We start from the raw sequence: 20,549 nt of genomic DNA, 5'->3' as shown, positions 1-20,549 counted from the left end.
TAGGAACTCATTATGTGACCAAAGTTCTGTTCTAAGTTGGGAATATAGTGGCTAAGGACAGATAATGTCCTCGCTCTCACTGAAATTATGTTCTAATGGGCTAGAGATAACAAAACAAGTGAACAAATAAATAAGACATTTCAGATAATATTGAGTGCAATGACTAGAGTAAAATAAAGAAGGGTAACAGGAGTCAGGACTGCTGGGAAGAGATTGCTCTTAGGCTTATTCTGGGTAGTTCTCTTTGTGGACATGGCATTTGGGCTGAGACCTGAATGTCTGAAAGCTACCTATGGGGAAAGGATATTTTAGGCAGAGAGAAGAGCAAAGTTTCTGGCAGAAACAGGGGTGCTCTATAAGACAAACAGCAAGAAGATAAACTGGTTAGATACAAGTGGTAAAAGAAGCAGGAGGACACATTTACCAAATACAAATTCTGAATGTCTAAAAATGAACTTCCACATTGATCAAATTTACATTGATTTCTATTTTCAATTTCAGGCTGAAAATGGAAAAAAGTATGTTGGGTTAATTTAACTTATTTTTCTTTGTAGACCATGATAATTTAAATTCTGACACAAAAACACTATTCTTAAATCAAGAAGAAAACATTTTACTGAAGGTTTTTGTATTTATTAGAAAATAGTTCCATGAGGTACATTCTGCATGGCAGAATTTAACCTATATGAAGAGCACAGTTCTTCCTGCCAGGATGGAATAATGTGAAATAAAGGGCCACCAAGGAGAAATTTACACTAGTAAAAAGACTTGTTATCAGTCTACTGTTTAAAGAAATTAAACTAAAACCCTGGCACTTATCCCAAATAAGCAAGTGTGCCACCTATTAAGGGAAAGATTAAAACGATGAACTATTACTAGCTCTGTTCACTGTTGGTGTTAATATCTGACAGGGAACAGCTTATACAGATAGTTTCTATTTTACTTGTTCTTGGGGTAAAGAAGTAAGCAATACACTTGCCAACACAGTTTCTACATCTGGTTAAGAATAAAATATGAATGTACCACAAAACACCAAAGTAACAAACTGAAGGAATTTATATTTAAGGACAGTTTCACAAGACTTTATTTTAATATATTTCATCATAACTTTTTCATTTGCTGTTCAAATCACTTCTATATTTTCAATATTAAAGTTATTCAGAGGTACACCTGAAACATATATGATCCTATTAACCAACCTCACCCCAATAAAAGAACTGTTTGGTTTCTCCAATAAAATTTCAAATACAAGATGCTTCATACTTAGGTTTCCTAATATAATGACCATGGAAGTGAAATAATGTTAACTTTTTTTCTCCTCTATGCTGTTATTTTAAATTGACATGATCCATGGGTTATCATGTTTAGTGTTGCTTCTAAGATCAGCACAAAGAACCTTTTTTAGGCTTAGTAGGCTGATCCTTCATCCTCCCACAACCACATCAAAGTTAAAACTAAATTACAAAACCATCAAAGTTACAACTAAACTACAGAACCTATAACTATGGATATACAGAAGAAGCCACATGGAGACTGATAGAAGGGGTGGAGAAGTGGAAGGGGCTTGCCCCACATCCACGTGTGGCAGATAAAAATCGGGAGGCATACCTTGGCTGCAGAGGTCCCACCTGAGGAGCAAGGCCCACACCAGGCCCTCCAACCCAGGGTTCCAGTGCCAGTAGAAGTCCCTTTAACTTCTGGCTGTGAAAACCAGTGGGGATTATGGCTGAGTGACACAGAAGGATGCTAGAGGCCCAGGTGTTCTTCTTAAAGGCCCAACGGACTTACTCTGATTCACTTTCTCTGAGTTCCAATGTTGGGGCAGTTCGAAAGGTACCATACAGGGATATACAGGGAGGAACCGAATTTTTTGGCTGGAGGGGCAACTTTCTCCTGGACAGAAGTGCTAGCCATTGTTCCTTTGTTGAACCCTCTCCACACAGAGCCCACAGGCAGGAGCCATATTTGAGTCTCCAGCACCTGACTAAAAATCGTTCACTACCCTGGTAATTCCCTGAGACTGCACTGTACCCAAATTGTGGGCCCCTCCCCCCCCCAAGCCAGTTCAAGTGGTTTTTCCATACAACCAGCCTGTCCTGGCTTATATTGTGGACTTTCCTAAAATCTCTCAAACAAGCAGCATTCTGGCTTCGGCATGTCCTGTACCTCCTGGTAAGCGGCCCCAGGCCTGGCACTAGTGGCAGCTGGTCTTGGTTCACAGCTTGACCTCTCACAGACACCTCCAACCCAGTACAAATAGCAGCCATCTGCAGAACACTCTGTAACTCAAGATGGGAGGCGTGGGGAGGGTACAGGTGGCGGCTGACCTTGGCTTGAACTTCCCAGAAGGTCCTAGAGCTAGTGCACCTGGTGGGCAGTTTTGGACCATGCTGAAGTACCATGCAACCATAGCCAAGAGCTACACATTCAAGGCTTGGACTCAGCAGAGCCCTGTTGAACCCAGTCCTGCTCTGTGGTCTTGGCCCGTGCATAGCATATCCTCCACAATGGTTGCAGCCAGTCCTCACAAACGATGGGCCAGGGGATAAATCCCTCTCATATGTGCCAACAGCAATCGAGGCTCAACTACAACAGGAGGGTGAGCCTAGATAGGGGCTCACCTGAGTGCTCAGCTCTGGTAACCCAGAAGGCTATGCCACTGGGCATTACAGAACACCTATTGTATATGGCCATCTTACCAAGACCAGGAGATATAGCAGCTCTTCCTAACATATAGAAACAAACACAGGGAGGCAGCCAAAATAATGAGATAAAAAAGGTCCCAAATGAAAACAGAACAAAATTCCAGAGAAAGAACTAAATAAAATGAGACAAGCAATCTACCAGATGCAGAGTTCAAAACAATGGTTAAAAGGATGCTCAATGAACTTAGGTTAACAGTAGATGAACTTAGTGAGAACTTCAACAAAGAGCTAGGAAACATGAAAATGAAGATAGAAAGCATAAAAAAGAACCAGTCAGAAATGAAGAATACAAGAACTGAAATGAAGAATATATTAAAGGGAATCAACAGTAGAGTAGATGAAGCAGAGGATCAAATCAGATATTTGGGAGATATAAAATCAGAAAACATCCAATTAGAACAGCAAAAAGAAAAAAGAATCCAAAAACTGAGGAGATTGTAAGTAGCCTTTGGTTCAACCTCAAGTGTACCAACATTCACATCATAGGGGTGTGGGAAGGATAAGAGAGCAAGCAATTGCAAACATATATATACTTTTAACCCTCACCAAGGATATTTTTTCCATTGATTTTTTTTAGAGAGTGGAAGGAAGGGAGGAGGGGGAGGAGCTGAAGGACAGGAAGAGAGAGAGAGAGAGAGAGAGAAAGAGAGAGAGAGAGAGAGAGAGAGAGAGAGAGAGAGAAACACTGATGTGAGAGAAACATATTGATTGGTTGCCTCCGGCACACATCCTGACCAGGACTGGGGATTGAGCCTGCAATCTAGGTATGTGCCCTTGACCGGGAATCGAACATGTGACCCTTTGGTTCGTGGGTTGATGCTCTAACCACTGAGCAAACCAGCAAGGGCTGAAAATTTATTTGAAAAAATAACGGAGGTATTAGCCATTGTGATTAGACAAGAAGAAGAAATAAAAGGCATCCAAATTGGAAAAGAAGAGGTAAAACTGTTCTTATTCGCAGATGACATGATATTGTACATAAAAAACCCTGAAGACTCCATCAAAAAACTATTAGACTTAATAAATGAATTCGGCAATGTAGCAGGATACAAAATTAACGCCAAGAAATCTATGGCGTTTCTATACACCAATAGTGAACTTACAGAAAGAGAGACTAAAAAAGCAATTCCATTTACCATCACACCAAAAAAATTAAGATACCTAGGAATAAACTTCATAGAGGTAAAAGACCTCTACTCAGAAAACTACAGGACATTGAAAAAAGAGATAGAGGAAGACATAAACAGATGGAAGAACATACCATGTTCATGGATTGGTTGAATCAACATCATTAAAATGTCCATACTACCCAAAGCAATATATAAATTCAACACACTCCCCAATAAAATACCAACGGCATATTTCACAGACCTAGAACGAACTCTCCAAAAATTCATCTGGAAGAAAAAAAGACCCGAATAGCTGCAGCGATCCTGAGAAAGAAGAACAAAGTAGGTGGGATCTCAATACCAGATATCAAGCTGTATTACAAAACCACTGTTCTCAAAACTGCCTGGTACTGGCACAAGAACAGACATATAGACCAATGGAATAGAACCCAGAAATCGACCTGAACCAATATGCTCAATTAATATTTGACAAAGGAGGCAAGAACATACAATGGAGTCAAGACAGTCTCTTCAATAAATGGTGTTGGGAAAATTGGACAGATACAAGCAAAAAATGAAACTAGACCACCAACTTATAGCATACACAAAAATAAACTCAAAATGGATAAAGAACTTAAATGTAAGATGGGAAACCATAAAAATACTAGAGGAATCCAAAGGCAACAAAATCTCAGACATATGCCGAAGCAATTTCTTCACTGATACAGCTCCTAAAGCATTGGAAACTAAAGAGAAAATCAACAAATGGGACTACATCAAAATAAAAAGTTTCTGCACAGCAAAAGAATCCATCAACAAAACAACAAGAAAGCCCACTGCATGGGAGAACATATTTGCCAATGTTATCTCCAATAAGGGTTTCATCTCCAACATTTATAGGGAACTCATACAACTTAACAAAAGGAAGATAAACAATCCAATCCAAAAATGGGCAAAGGACCTAAATAGACACTTTTCAAAAGAGGACATTCAGAAAGCCAAGAGACATATGAAAACATACTCAAAGTCACTAATCATCCGAGAAATGCAAATCAAAAGAACAATGAGGTACCATCTCACACCTGTCAGAATGGCTATCATCAACAAATCAACAAATGACAAGTGCTGGAGAGGATGCGGAGAAAAAGGAACCCTCCTGCACTGCTGGTGGGAATGTAAACTGGTGCAGCCACTGTGGAGAACAGTATGGAGTTTCCTCAAAAAACTAAAAATGGAACTCCCATTTGGCCCTGTGATCCCACTTCTAGGAATATATCCCAAGAAACCAGAAACACCAATCAGAAAGGATATATGCATCCCTATGTTCATAGCAGCATAATTTACCATAGCTAAGATTTGGAAACAGCCTAAGTGCCCATCAGCCGATGAATGGATTAGAAAACTGTGGTACATCTACACGATGGAATACTATGCTGCTGTAAAAAAGAAGGAATTCTTACCATTTGCAACAGCATGGATGGAACTGGAGAGCATTATGCTAAGTGAAATACGCCAGTCAATGAAAGAAAAATACCGCATGATTTCACTCATTTATGGATAATAAAGACCATTATAAACTGATGAACAAAATAGATACAGAAGCAGAGCAGCATTGAACAGACTGTCAAAGTACAGCGGGAAGGCCGGGAAGGGTTGGGGGTGGGGGTAAGAGATCAACCGAAGGACTTGTATGCATGCATATAAGCATAACCAATGGACACAAGACACTGGGGGGTAGAGGAGGCTTGGGGAAGGTCAAGGTGGTGGGGTGTAAAGGAGACATATGTAATACTCTTTGTAATACTTTAAGCAATAAAACAAAATTAAAAATAAAAAGAAGATAAAATGATGGAAAACTTCCCTAACCTGGTGAAGGAAATAGGCATAACAGTCCAGGAAGTACAGAGAGTCCTAAACAAGACGAAACCAAAGATGCCCACACCAAGAAACATCACAATTAAAATGCCAAAGGTTAAAAACAAAATCTTAGCATCAAGAATAAAGCAGTTACCTATAAGGGCGCTTCCATAAGTTGTCAGTTGATTTATCAATATAAATTTTGCAGGCCAGAAGGGATTGGCATGAAATATCCCAATGGAAAGAAAGGACCCAATGGAAAGATAGAACCAGGAGTATTCTATCCAGCAAGGCCATCGTTTAGAATCTAAGAACAGATAAGCTTCCTAGACAAGAAAAAGCTAAAGGAGTTCAGCACCACCAAACCAGTATTACAAGGAATGTTAAAGGGTCTTCTTTAAGAAGAAGAAAAAAAAAGATAAAAAAGAATAAAAAGGCAATAAACACATATCTATCAACAATTACTTTAATTGCAAAATAAATTAAATGCTCTAATCAAAAGACATATGGTAGCCTAATGGATAACCACACAAGACCCTTACATATGCTGTGTGCAAGAGACTCATTTTAGATCAAAAGACGCACACAGACTGAAACTGAAGAGATGAGCAAAGATATTTTATGAAAATGGAAAAAAAGATGGAGTAGCAATACTTATACCAGACAAAAGAGACTTTATTTTTTATTTTTAATATATTTTTATTGATTTCAGAAAGGAAGGTAGAGGGAGAGATAGAAACATCAATGATGAAAGAGAATCACTGATTGGCTGCCTCAGGCATGCCTCACACTGGGGATCGAGTCTGCAACGCGGGCATGTGCCCTGACCAAGAACCAAACCATGACCTCCTGGTTCATAGGCCGATGCTCAACCACTGACCCACACTGGTCGGGCCCATTTCTCCCTATTTTTTATGAAGACCTAAATTTTTGTTTTTCGTATCTCTTTCTTTGGGTGGAGGTGTAAGAATAATTTTTAACAGACCCACAAAGCCCTTTATATTGTACTAGAGGCCCGGTGCACAAATTTGTGCACAGGTGGGGTCTGACCAGCTCACCAGGATCAGGGCGACAGGGCCTGCCAGGGGGAGGGGCAGCAGGCCGTTGGTCCCGCCCCCTGGTCAAACTCCCAGTCCAGAGGGGACAATTTGCATATTAGCCTTTTATTATATAGGATTATCTTTTGCTGAAATCGTAAAAATAAAATCTAAAAAACATAGATGCTTCAGCTCATTTCTTTTTGGAATCTTATGCTTTGTTCCTTGCCTATTTCCTCAAGGTTGCAATACAGAAAATTTACTATTTTTAATACATAAACGATTTCCTGACATCTGATATATAAGCAGCAAATATAATTTTAATTTTTATGAAAATGGTAAAATTATTATCACACAACTATCCAGGTGCTTTATGATACACCAAAAATAACTAGAATCTACTTACCTTAAAAAATTCCTTTTTCTCAACCATCTCATTACCATCTGCATCCAGCATTTTAAAAGCAACATGAAACCCGGTATGGGGTTCTGCAATCAAGAGAAAAATGAGTATTTAAACATTGATGAACTGTAAATTACGTGCAAATCTAATAGATCTTTGAATTTGAAATCAGCCACCAGAAGCTATGTGTAAGGGCTTAAACAGAGAAAAAAGTGATCTCTTCTTATGATAATGATTTTCAAAGGCTGATACACGTCCATGGGCGTGCTGTTCTGATATTAAGTGTGCTGCCTTCAAAGAAAAAATAATTTGAGAACTTTGTATCTTTAGCTTTCCTATACTCTTATAGGACCATGGCTATTTTCATATTGATTTTTACCTTTTATTTTCCTTTCTCAGAGTAGGGTTTTTAAAAAACTATTCTGAAATAATTTTAGACTTACAGCAATGTAAAGATGGCATGGTGAGTTCCCAATACCAGGTATACCAGTTAATAATGCGGATTTTGTAATCAAAGAAAACACGATAATTTCAAGAGAAACATCAAAAATGCTTTATTCAAAGTAATGTCCATCGCTAGCTACACATTTCTCCCATCTTTCAGGTAATTTGTGGATACTGTCCCAATGGAACTTTTCTTGTTTTGAGGCAAACCATTCAGAGACCAAATTTTCCACATCTTCGTATGTTTTGAAGTGCTGCTCAGAAAGTGCGTGTGCCATCGATCAGAACAAGTGGTAATCTGAAGGAGCAAGGTCTGGTGAATACAGCGGGTGGGTTAATACTTCCCACGCAAGATCTTTTAACGTGTCTTTAACTGGTTTTGAAGTGTGTGTTGGTGCATCATCATGAAGCAAAATTACTTTGCCGTGTCTTCTGGCCCATTCTGGCCATTTCACTATCAAAGCGTGGTTCAAATTGATTATTTGTTGTCAGTAGTGATCAGTATTAACAGGTTCACCTGGTTTTAGAAGCTCATAATACACCACACTTCCTGATCCCACCAAATGCAGAGCATTGTCATTGTCTTCTTTCCAAAGCGATTTGGCCTTGCAGTCGATGTTGATGGTTGACCTAGGATCAAACCATGATTTTGTGCGTTTGGGATTCTCAAAATAAATCCACTTTTCATCGCCAGTCACAATTCGATGCAAAAAAGACTTTCTTTTGTGCCGCTGAAGCAACATTTTACTGATGACTTTTCAGTTCAGTTGCCTTTCGTTCAGTTGATGTGGGACTCATTTGCCTTTCGTTCAGTTGATGTGGGACTCATTTTCCTTCCTTTTAAATCTTTCCCATTGCTTATAAACAATCGGAAATGGTTTGCTGAGCAATGTTTAATCTTTTTGCAAGTTGTTTTTGAGTTTGACACGCATCTTCACCCAATAATGCTTGTAATTGTTGGTCTTCAAACTTTTTCGGTTGATCTGGACGTTCTTTGTCTTTCACATCGAAATCATCACTTTTAAAGCGTTTAAACCAGCATTCACAAGTATCTTGAGATGGAGCATGTTCACCATAAGCTTCCCGAAGTATAGGATAACTTTCAGCAGCACTTTTCTTCAAAATAAATGAATTAAAATTTCCCGCAAATGCTCTTTTTTTTTTTAGCACGAAATTCAACATTTCTAAGCGTAAAAATATCTATGATGTTAACATCTTCAGCAAATTTGACATATGAAGTTTTGAAGCTTGCTGTCAATACAACAAAAAATAGCATACATATCAAATCGCATATATATCAACATATGTGTAACTCCATTTATTGAAAAAACTCCGCATTATTAACTGGTACACCTAGTATACCCTTCATCCAACTTCCTCTCATGTCAACGTCTTATATAACCACAGTACCTTTATGAAAACTAAGAAATTAATACGGTATAGCAATTTTTGTTGTTGTTGCTAATCCTCAACTGAGGATATTTTTCCACTGATTTTTTTTTAGAGAGTGGAAGGGATGGGGAGAGACAGAGAGAAAGAAACATCAATGTGAGATAGACAAATCATTTGGTTGCCTCCTGCACACCCCGGCCAGGGCTGGGAATCAAACCTGAAAACCGTGTATGTGCCCTTCACTGGGACTCAAACCCTCGACCCTTTGGTGCATGGGTGAATGCTCTAATCACTGAGATACACTGGCCAGGGCTCAATACTATATATATATTTAATTGATTTCAGAGAGGAAGAGAGAGGGAGAGAGAGAAACATCGATGATGAGAGAGAATCACTGATCAGCTGTCTCCTGCACACCCCCTACTGGGGATTAAGCCCGCAACCTAGGCATATGCCCTGACAGGAAATCAAACCCTGACCTCCTTGTTCATAGGATGACGCTCAAACACTGAGCCATATGGCCAGGCCCAATAATCTATATTTATAAAAGGCTAAGTGACTGTCTGACTGTCCGGTAGGTATGATGTGCACTGACCACCAGGGGGCAGACACTCAACACAGGAGCTATCGAGCTGTGGTGACTTCGCAGCTGTGGTTCTCAGGTGACACACCCCAGAACCAGAGAGGAGGGAGCCTGATTCCTCGTGGGGCCACGCGATTTCACCTTTGGCTATGGGTTATGTTGTTGCTGGGGCACTGTCGGCCCTGAATCTGGTTTACTGCACACTTGCATTTGCGTTCTACACCCTGTATGACAGCAACTTTGCTAGTGCCCTCTCATACTCCTGGACCCCTTGGGGGATGTCGGAGAGCCGGCTTTGGCCTGATCTTTGCAGGCCAGGCCGAGGGACCCCATCTGCCAGAGGGACCCTTCTCACTCTGCAGACACCCTTTGAGCTGCAGCAGGGGGAACCGTGGGAGGTTGGCTCCAAGGCGTGTCTGGGCCATCTTGCCCAGTCCCGCCCCGCTGGCCACCTTCTAATTAATTTCCTTTCAATGTGAATGAATCTATGCCAGGCCACTAGTATTTTTAATAATAAAATATAAATACTGCTCTGGCCAGGTAGCTCAGTTAGTTAGAACATCATTCCAATAGGCTAAGGCTGTAAGTTCGATCTCCGGTCAAGGCATATACAAGTATCCACCAATTAATGTATAAATAAGTGGAACAACAAACTGATGTTTCTCTCTCTCTCTCCTCCAATAAATAAAAAATTAAAAAAAACACATAAACACTAAATTTCCAAAACTCTGTTCATAAATAATAGAGAAGTCCACATGATTGTTGAGGAAAAAAATGTGATACTTACTAGTGAGGATTGTAAGCAAGAAAAGATACTCAGTATATGAAATTAACCCTGAAAGAGATTAAAATAAAAACGTCAGAAAATATGTTTTAGATGGTTTAAAAGTAATCATATATATACTACATGGAAACTTCACCTAATTAAAAACACATTTTCACTTTAAATTACCTCTTTGGTACAGTGGAAAACTTTTATAATAGAGTTAAGTACATTACTAATACTTAAAAAGATACTAGGTTTTATCAGATTACTCTTACTAGTAAGGAGGTGGAATGAATGCTGGCTGGGAAATACAGGTATCAATTAGAGGTTGTTTTTTTAAAAAATATTTTTTATTGACTTTAGAGAGGAAGGGAGAGGGAGAGAGAGAAATATCAATGATGACAAGAGAATCATTGATCGGTGGCCTCCTGCATGTCCCCCCCAACCCCCCCTGCCCCGGAGATCTAACTGTGACCTCCTGCTTCATAGGTCGAGGCTCAACCACTGAGTCACACCTGGCCAGACCATTAGAGGTTTTACTTGCATGGCACTCTATTTAGTTTCTGCTCATCTTTAACTGTTCATAACATCTCAAGTAAGCAAATTTACAAATTCAGTAGAATAACAGAGATTTGGATATACAAGGGGTAAACTGTATTATTTAAAATGAAACAGTGAAATCCCTGCGGCATATTGATTTTCCTCTGGGCAACCACTCCTTCCCCACTCTCCAACATGCAGTTGGAGTGGGATGGCCCATGATTTCCCCTTTGGAGGCAGAGGCTGACTGGTCTAGGCGGTCACAGTACTTTGTAGAGCTGGCGCTGGGATGGCATATAGCTGACCCAAGCTCATAAGCAGGATGCATTTGTCTGGCTGCAGTTCACTCAGGGATGAGCTGTGACCTGCACTGGGCCAAGCAGAGAGGGATTTCTGCAGAGAAGGCTGGATCATTCACTTCATCTTTCCCCCTAGATTTTGATGATGTGAAATTTGTTTCACGTAGCATGTGAGGTCATGGAAAGAGCCATAGATCAGTGTTTAGGGCTGAAAATGGAGCCAGTCTGTAACTGGCAGACCTGAAGGATATGAACACTGGTGATGCCTGAGCACTGGATTAAACCAGGTGACAAAATAAACTTTCTTTTCGGCTTGAGTAAATGGTGTTGGCTTTTTTTTTTTTTTAATCCTCACCCAAGAATAGTTTTCTATTTATTTTTAGAGAGAGTCGAAGGGAGAAAGGAGGGGGAGAGAGAGATAAACATCATGTGAGAGACACATCGATTGGTTGCCTCCTGCACGCGCCTGACCCAGGCCAAGGATTGAGTCTGCAACCAAGGTACGTACCCTTGACCAGCAATCGAATCTGAGACCCTTCAGTAAGAGGACCGAGGCTCTAACCACTGAGTAAAACTGGCTAGGGCAATGGTGTCAGGTTTTATGTGCTTGCCAGGAAAAGAATTACAATAAATATAGAAGCAGTATCTTATAAACCATAGCTTTTTAGTAAGATAAAAACAATTTCCCTCTGGATCATGAGCTTGGCATAACAAAAAACTTTATCATGGGAAACTTCAGTCATATACAAAAGTAGGGAGAATATGATGAATAATTATATGTATCAGCTTCAGTAATATTAGCTCATGGCAGGTGTTTTATCTATACCTCTCAATCCCTTTCCCTCACTATCTACTGGATTAATTTGAAACAAAACCCATATAGCATATTATTTCATAGTAGAAAATTCAGACTATATCTCTAAAAGAACTGTTCCCCCTCCCAAATATATTTACCACACCTAAAAAATTATCAATAATTCCTTAATATCATCAAATTAAAATCAGTGTTACAAACATCCCTGCTTCAGAAATTTTTTTTAAGTGTGCTCAAATCAGGATTCAAAGGAAGTTCTTATATTGCAGTTGATGGACAGATCTCAAGTCACTTACTTTTTTTGTAAAATACAGTAAAACCTCGATATAACAGACTAATTTGGGCGAGAGGGTGCCTGTTAAAGCCGAAAGTCCATTATATAATAAAGTAGGTTTTCCAAATGCGTATGTTAAAAAGACAAGTTAGTTTACCTGTTTTTACTTATGTAGAAATGTTTGTGTAATTAAAATTAAGTATGTGTGAAAAGTTTAATTTCACAGACAAGTTTTCTATATGTATTACTATAATTTTAAATTTATACTGAGTAGGTCTAGTAAATGTGTGCACTCACCAGTCACCGAGAGTAAACAAATGCAAAACCTTGGCGTATGGGGGACCACTCTAACCAACTGAGCTACCTGACCAGGGTCAACAATTACATTCCTTTTTAAGGTGCAATAATATTCCACTGTATGGATGCACCAGTTTGTTTAGCCATAATCTGTTTCCATCTTTTAGCTACTGTGACTACAAACACTGGTGTACTAATATCTGTTCGAGTCTCCGGTTTTAATTCTTTTTTTTTTTAAAATATATTTTATTGATTTTTTACAGAGAGGAAGGGAGAGGGATAGAGAGTTAGAAACATCAATGAGAGAGAAACATCGATCAGCTGCCTCCTGCACACCCCCCACTGGGGATGTGCCCGCAACCAAGGTACATGCCCTTGACTGGAATCGAACCTGGGACCCTTCAGTCTGCAGACCGACGCTCTATCCACCGAGCCAAACCGGTCAGGGCAGCCAGTTTTAATTCTTTTGGTATTTTCCCAGAAGTGGAATTGCTGGATCAAATGGTCATTTCATGTTTAATTTTTTGAGGAACCTCTATACTGTTTACACAGTGGCTGCATCATTTTACATCCCCACCAGCAATGTGCAAGGATTATAATTTCTCCACATCCTGGCCAACATTTATTTTCACTTTTTTCTTGATAATAATGGGTGTGAAGTGGCATCTCATTGTGGTTTATTTGCATTTCCGTAGTGATTAGTCATGTGGAGCATACTTTCATGTGCGAATTAACCATTTGTATATCTTCTTACGAGAAATATCTATTTCACTTTGCCCACTTCTAAATTGTTTTTTTTGTTAATCCTCACTTGGGGATATTTTTTCGATTTATTTATTTATTTTTTCAGAAAGAGTGGAAGGGAGGGAGGGAGGAAGAGAGGAACACTGTTGTGAAAGAGAAAAATTGACTGGTTAGTTCCCACACATGCCCTGACGGGGGTCAGGGATTGAACCTGCAAGCCAGGTATGTGCCCTTGACTGGGAATTGAACTTCAGTGTACAGGCTTTCACTCTAACCACTGAGCACACCATCCTGGGCTAAATTGTTTTTTTTTTTTTTTTTTATTGTTGAGTTGAAGTTCTTTTCTAAAAAAAAATTTAAGTATGTTTTTATTGATTTCAGAGAGAATAAGGGAGAGGAAGACAGAGATAGAAACATTGATGTGAGAGAAATGTCAATCAGTTGCCTCCTACATGCCCCCTACTGGGGTACTGGGGATCGAGCCTACAAACGGGCATGTGCCCTGACCAGGAATCCAACGGGGGACCTCCTCAACCAACTAAGCCACACCAGCTGGGTTATAGGAATTCTTTACATATCCTGAATATTAGCCCCCTATATATAATTTGTAAATATTTTCTTCCATCCAGTCAGTTGCATTTTTACTCTCTTGATAGTGTACCTTTTTTTTTGTTGTTAATCCACAACTGAGGATATTTTTTCCATTGATTTTTAGAGTGGAAAGGAGGTAGGGAAGAAAGGAGGGAGGAAGGGAGGGAGGGAGGGAGTAAGGGGGAGAAAGAGAGAGAGAGAGAGGGAGAGGGGGAGGGGGGGGGGAGAGAGAGAGAGAGAGAGAGAGAGAGAGAGAGAGAGAGAGAGAGAGAGAGACATGGCTGTGAGAAAGACATATCGATTGGTTGCCTCCTAATCGTGCCTGGGGATCAAACCTGCAACCCAGGTTACATGTCCTTGTGCGGAAATTGAACCTACGACCTACCTGTCAGTGTGTGGACTGATGCTCTAACAATGAAGCCACACCGGCCCAGGAGATAGTGTACTTTGATTCACAAAAGTTTTTAATTTTTCTTTGTTCCTTGTGTCTTAAATATCTTTTAATCTATAGGTTCTCCCTTGTCGTCCCCCCCCCCCCCCCAACTAATTTGTTGAAGAAGCCTGGTTCCTTTGTCCTGTAAAGTTTATTACAGTTTAGAAAATTTTTATGACTGCATCTTCGTCATTTCATGTTTCTCTACCTTCTACAATTTCTACAAACTGGTAGCTAGTTAGATCCAGAGCTGTGTTTAGATGCAAGTTTGATTTCTAGCAAGAATTCTTAATAGATGGTGTTGTATACATCAGGAGGCTGAAATGCAAATGTTTATAGAAAATGCTAAATACCATTAAGAGATACTGAGAGTAGGATTTATAGGACTTTAGAAAACTGTGAAATCATTTCCTGAGTTTGGATGATCAGAAGTGCAATTCTAAAAATGGTCTTTGAAGGATGGGTGAAAATTTTAATTAAACAGTTGTGATATAAATGGGAAAGCTATATAAGACAGGTCTGAAATGCTTATGTAGAAGAAGCAATGGGAAGTAAAGCTACCATGGTAGCACAGAAATGAGGAATACAGGCTTGAAGAGGGGATGGCAGAGGAGGAAGATCACATTATAATGGCTCTGCATTACATGTAATGCAGAAATGCAATGCAGCAATGTGGGGCCAGTTGTTCAGAGCAAGGCAGGTAAAGATTTTGCATCCAGGTACAATAATTCAGTGTTTTGATTGTAAGTAACTTCAGGTATGTATTTTAAATGTTTTTAATGACTTACATTATTACTTTATACCGCTGACTTTTCTGTTGTTTTTATTTTGAAGCAGGTGTACTTCTCTTGAACAAAAAAGCCTATACAGTAAGTCTTCATATATTTTTTCTTTTTTTTTTTTGTTGTTAATCCTCACCCGAGGATATTTTTCCATTGAATTTTAGGGAGAGTGGAAGAGAGAGGGATGGACAGAGAGAAACACTGACTGGTTACCTCCTAAGGGAGCCCTTACCAGGGCCCAGGCTGGGGAGAAGCCTGCAACCAAGGTATGTGCCCTTGACCGGAATGAAACCCGGGATCCTTTGGTCCACAGGCCAATGCTTTATCCACTGAGCCAAACTGGCTAGGGCCAGATATTTTTTTCTTTAAAATATTCAGTGTTCATATGAAGGCATTCTTAGTTAAAGTATTTCATCCCGTGGCAGCCTCACACAAAAAAAGTGAATAGTTTTTTTTCTAAATTTCAAAGGAATATGGCAATGTGAAGAAATGGCCAAACTGCTAGACTGCACTGGTGGGCTTGGTGCCAAAAGGAGACCTCATGTTTCTTTTCTCTAGACATAAGTCCATGTCTTTTCCGCAGGGGAGCTGTTTGAAAAAGAAAATTCGTTTTTCTTTGAAATGCTGACGTAAATAAAAAGCTTGAATGAAGAGTTGCAACAGTGTAGAAATAGCACCCTACCCTCTCAAGATAGATTATAGACAAAGATATTTGTAACAATAGCATTCTAGGCATTTGCCCCCTGAAAACGCTTTTTAAAATTTATGGACACTTCAGAATATTAATAGGAGAAACAATTTAATACATATTTGCCACATCTAATTGCAAAATAAATTCTGTTAAATGGCAATATTTTAAAACTGCATGTGAAGTAGGGAAGTATTTAAAATAATTTATATTTTAAAAATTGTTAAAAAATCCTTAGAGGCAACTAGAAGAGATGATTAAATTTTGTTACTATGCTTCTCTGGAAATATTTAAAAATTGGAATCATAAAATATGGATTGCCACTGAATGCAATTTTGAGAATCCTGTTCCCCAAAGAGAAATTACCACATCATAAGAATATATTTATATCTATCTTACACTATGTGATATAATTTATATTCAGTATATCTTTGAGAATGGTATTATATTGAGAATTCTGCTTAGGTTTAAAAAATACATAATAACTTTGACTTACAATTTCCTTTTTTATAATGCATGGTGGGTAAAATTATTTTATTTCAAGAATATACTACCTTTTGCTAGTTATAAGATAGTGGAAACTTTTATAGTTCTTTTATATGGATTCTCTTTACGGCCTTCTCTTGTTACTTTAGATCAGGGGTAGGAAATATCTGCACACAGGCAGTATAAAACACGAGGAATCATTTAGTCTAGCCCTGCCAAGGCATTAGGGGTGAGTTAATTAAATGTTTGACCAAATATACCAGGCTAATTTTTTAACTATTAATTTTGTATGGCCTGAGAATGTTATAAATATCCAAATGGCCCTTGGCAGAAAAAAGGTTCCCACCCATGCTTTAGATATTCTGCCTTGCTCCTCCTTTCTAAGCTTTAATAAAAATCGCTTGAGGCCCTGGCTGGTTTGGCTTAGTGGATGGAGCGTCGGCCTGCGGACTGAGGGGTCCCGGGTTCGGTTCTGGTCAAGGGCACGTGCCTAGGTTGTGGGCTTGGTCCTCAGTGGGGGGCGTGCAGAAGGCAGCTGATCAATGATTCCCTCTCATCATTGATGTTTCTTTTTCTCTCTTCCTCTCCCTTCCTCTCTGAAATCAATAAAAATATATTTTAAAAAATCGCTTGAATAATTTATCTGTGACTGTTCAGAGTATGATAAAGTTACTTACTACCTAATGAGTATTTTATTACAATTTATAAACACCTATTAACCCGTATGCCATAAGCGTCTGTAGACACAAGTGGCGGACCTTCCCCACACACCACACGCATCTATAAAAAAAAATGTTTGTCCTAAGTGGCAGCCCTGACCAACTTTTAAAATAATTTTTCATGAGAATTTTCAGCTGAAAATATTGAAGAACACTCAAATTGTATATTTATTTTTATAATATTCATTGCAAATTGATTTTTTAAATCAAATTCAAAATATCGTGGCGTGTCGGGGATGGTTCCCGTTTTGGACATGTGGTAGTTAACTGGTTAAATAACATGGTGTGTGTTATAACATTCTCTTTGTAGGTTCTCTACTGTATATTCTCTTACACAGAGCCACAAGCCTCATACCATAATTCCTTAGTAATGCTTTGGTTAATAAAAATACATAAGTAGTGCCTGCTGGTGTGGCTCAATGCTTGAGCGTTGACCCATGAACCAAGAGGTCACAGTTTGATTCCCAGTTTGATGACAGGTCAGGGCACATGAGCAGGTTTTAGGCTGGTCCCCAGTGGGGGGTATGCAGGAAGCAGCAGATGAATGATTCTCTCATCATTGATATTTCTATCTCTCTCCCTCTCCCTTCTTCTCTCTGAAATCAATAAAAACATTTTAAAACAAACACATAAGCAGAAAGTTAACAACAAATCAAAATTACCTTTATCGCCAAGGTCTCTAAAAAAGGTTGATCCACAATGAGTTGTTTGGATTGCTGCCAGTACATCCTCAATATCCTTTGAATATACACATAGTAAAATCTTTTAATTTAACTTATAAAAGTTCATTTCCTATCATAAGAACCCCTCCCTACACACACTGCTTACCTTTTTTGTCAGGCTCTTGACTAAAGTTTTACCTATAGCAAAGAAGAAACAGTACTTAGTAGCAATATTCCTTGGAAAACTCAACTTCCATTAAGAAAAACATAATTTAATACTCTTTGTAATACTTTAAGCAATAAAAAAAAAAAGAAAAAAAAAGAAAAAAAGAAAAACATAATTTAAAAGACAAAACAGCCAAAACCGGTTTGGCTCAGTGGATAGAGCGTCGGCCTGCGGACTGAAGGGTCCCGGGTTCGATTCCGGTCAAGGGCATATGCCTGGGTTGCGGGCACATCCCCAGTGGGAGATGTGCAGGAGGCAGCTGATCGATGTTTCTCTCTCATTGATGTTTCTAACTCTCTATCTCTCTCCCTTCCTCTCTGTAAAAAATCAATAAAATATATAAAAAAAAAAATAAAAAAAAATAAAAGACAAAACAACGATTTATTAAAAAAATAAGAGTTGACAATTTTAGCTAAAATCTTTAAATGAAAGTTATGAGCCAGAGAATTCTAAATCTAAATACAAAGACACTGTAGGTTCTTTGTAAGACCTGTATTCAATTTCACTCACCCCATCTCAAAAACATGAATTATAATCAGCAGATAATATCCTATTATTTTCAGGTGTACATCACAGTGATTTGATACTTACTAGTATATACATTACAAAGTGATCACTACAATAAGTCTAGTTACCAACTGCCACTATACAGTTATTAAAATACTAGAGGCCTGGTGCACGAAATTCGTGCATGGGGGGGGGTCCCCTCAGTCCAGCCTGCACCCTCTCTATTCCGGGACCCCTTGGGGGATGTCCGACTGATGGTTTAGGCTGTCCGACTGATGGTTTAGGATGTCCCTGATCTTGGGGATTGGGCCTGAACTGGCAGTCGGACATCCCTCTCACAATCCTGGACCGCTGGCTCCTAATTGCTCACCTGCCTGCCTGCCTGGCTGCCCCTAATTGTGCCCCCCCCCCCCCCCCCCCCCCCACCGCTGGCCTGATAGCCCCTCACTGCCTCTGCGTGCCGGCCTGGTCACCCCAACTGCCCCCTCCCTGCTGGCCTGGTCGCTCCTAACTGCCGCCCCACTGGCCTGATCGCCCCTAACTGCCCCTGGCTGCCAGCCAGGTCGCCCACAACTGCCCCCTCCCTGCTGGCCTGATTGCTCCTAACTGTCCCCCCCCCACCAGCCTGGTCACCCATCACTGCCCCCCCTGCTGGCCTGGTTGCTGCTAACTGCCCCTCCCGCCGGCCTGGTCACCCCTCACTGCCCCCCCTGCCAGCCTGGTCACCCCCAACTGCACACCACCCCCCCGCCAACATGGTTGCCCCTAACTGCCCCCCCCCCCCCCAGCCTGGTTGCCCCTCACGGCCCCCCCCCACCAGCCTGGTCGCCCCACACAGCCTGCTGTTCAGTTGTTTGGTCATCCCTCACTAACCCCCCTGCTGGCCTGGTCGTAGGCAGCCATATTGTGAGGGTGTGAGGGTTAATTTGCATATTACCTTTTTATTATATAGGATTATTGACTATATTCTTTTTTAAAATTTTATATATATATATTTTTTATTGATTTTTTACAGAGAGGAAGGGAGAGGGATAGAGAGTTAGAAACATTGATGAGACAGAGACATCGATCAGCTGCCTCCTGCACACCCCACATTGGGGATGTGCCCGCAACCAAGGTATATGCCCTTCACCGGAATCGAACCTGGGACCCTTCAGTCCGCAGGCCAACGCTCTATCCACTGAGCCAAATTGGTTAGGGCTATTGACTATATTCTTTTTTTTTATTTGTTAAGCCTCAACTGAGTATATTTTATCCATTGATTTTTAGAGAGAGTGAAAGGGAGGGAGGGGAAGCAAGAAAGAGAGAAAAACATCAATGAGAGAGACCCATTAATTGGTTACCTCCCATACACACCCCAACCAGGGCCAGGATGAAACCAGGGCCGGGATGGAACCTGCAACCCAGGCACATGTCCTTGACCAGGAATCCAACCAAAGACCTTCAGGTTCTTGGGTTAATGCTATAACCACTGAGCCACATCAGCCAGGGCTTAACTATATTCTTTATGCTGTATTTTACATCCCCATTACCTCTTAATCCCATTTCAACTGCCCCTCAACCACTCCCCCCTATAGAAACCACTAATTTGTTTCCTGTATCTATGAATCTGTTTCTGTTTTGTTTTTTAGATTATTAATATAAGTGAAATCATCTGATATTTATCTTTATCTGCCTGATTTATTTCACTTAGTGTACTACCCTTCAGGTCCATACACTGACATATAAAATCTTACAAGTATCTTTGACTTAGCTTAGTTATCTGCATCATAATTTCTTATCAAATGTGATTTTGTTCAGTTATTAAAATCTGCCTCTTTTTGCTTTCACTGATTTAAAAAAATACACCTGCATGTTTTAGAAAACTACCTTTTTGAACCCTGAAAAGTTCTCTTTAGAGCTCTGCAGTCAAATTAAAAAGGCTAGCAAATAGGACTATCCATTCTAACGTGATGTTACTTTCAATAATTTTCTCTTGGATAACAGAGATTTAAAATTCTTTCAGGTTTTGAGCCATTTTCTCTATGGCTTACATTACTTACCTCTTACTCACTATAATTCTAAAGCTATGACATTGCTTCTTTTGTGATTAGCCATTTTATACAGCTAGAAAAATGCTGGAAAAGGTCTCCTTTCATTTCTTACATAAGTCATGTGCATGCACTACAAACTTCCCCTTTTGCTCTCAAAA

The 20,549-nt window shown here is 39.8% G+C and overlaps 1 protein-coding gene across 5 annotated transcripts in view; it reads right to left on the bottom strand.

Annotated features, from left to right (window-relative positions):
* Positions 1-20,549, bottom strand: part of MICU2 (mitochondrial calcium uptake 2) — a 100,115-nt gene that overhangs the window by 25,693 nt on the left and 53,873 nt on the right. For 2 of the 5 annotated variants that reach the window (XM_070409299.1, XM_070409300.1), the window contains exons 3-6: positions 17,792-17,823; positions 17,626-17,701; positions 10,318-10,365; positions 7,115-7,197 (exon numbers count right to left, since the gene is read on the bottom strand). In XM_070409299.1, the coding sequence (XP_070265400.1) occupies positions 7,115-7,197; positions 10,318-10,365; positions 17,626-17,701; positions 17,792-17,823 (239 nt within the window). The remainder of the gene's footprint in view (positions 1-7,114; positions 7,198-10,317; positions 10,366-17,625; positions 17,702-17,791; positions 17,824-20,549) is intronic. The other 3 variants (XM_070409301.1, XM_070409302.1, XM_070409303.1) reach the window with 3 other exon arrangements.

This window comes from Myotis yumanensis, unplaced genomic scaffold (genome assembly GCF_028538775.1).
Source record: "Myotis yumanensis isolate MYYU_CA2020_CCGP unplaced genomic scaffold, mMyoYum1.0.hap1 SCAF_3, whole genome shotgun sequence".
Classification (NCBI taxonomy): Eukaryota; Metazoa; Chordata; class Mammalia; order Chiroptera; family Vespertilionidae; genus Myotis; species Myotis yumanensis.
The sequence above is the reverse complement of the archived record's forward strand: the minus strand, read 5'-3'. Positions and strand labels throughout refer to the sequence as shown.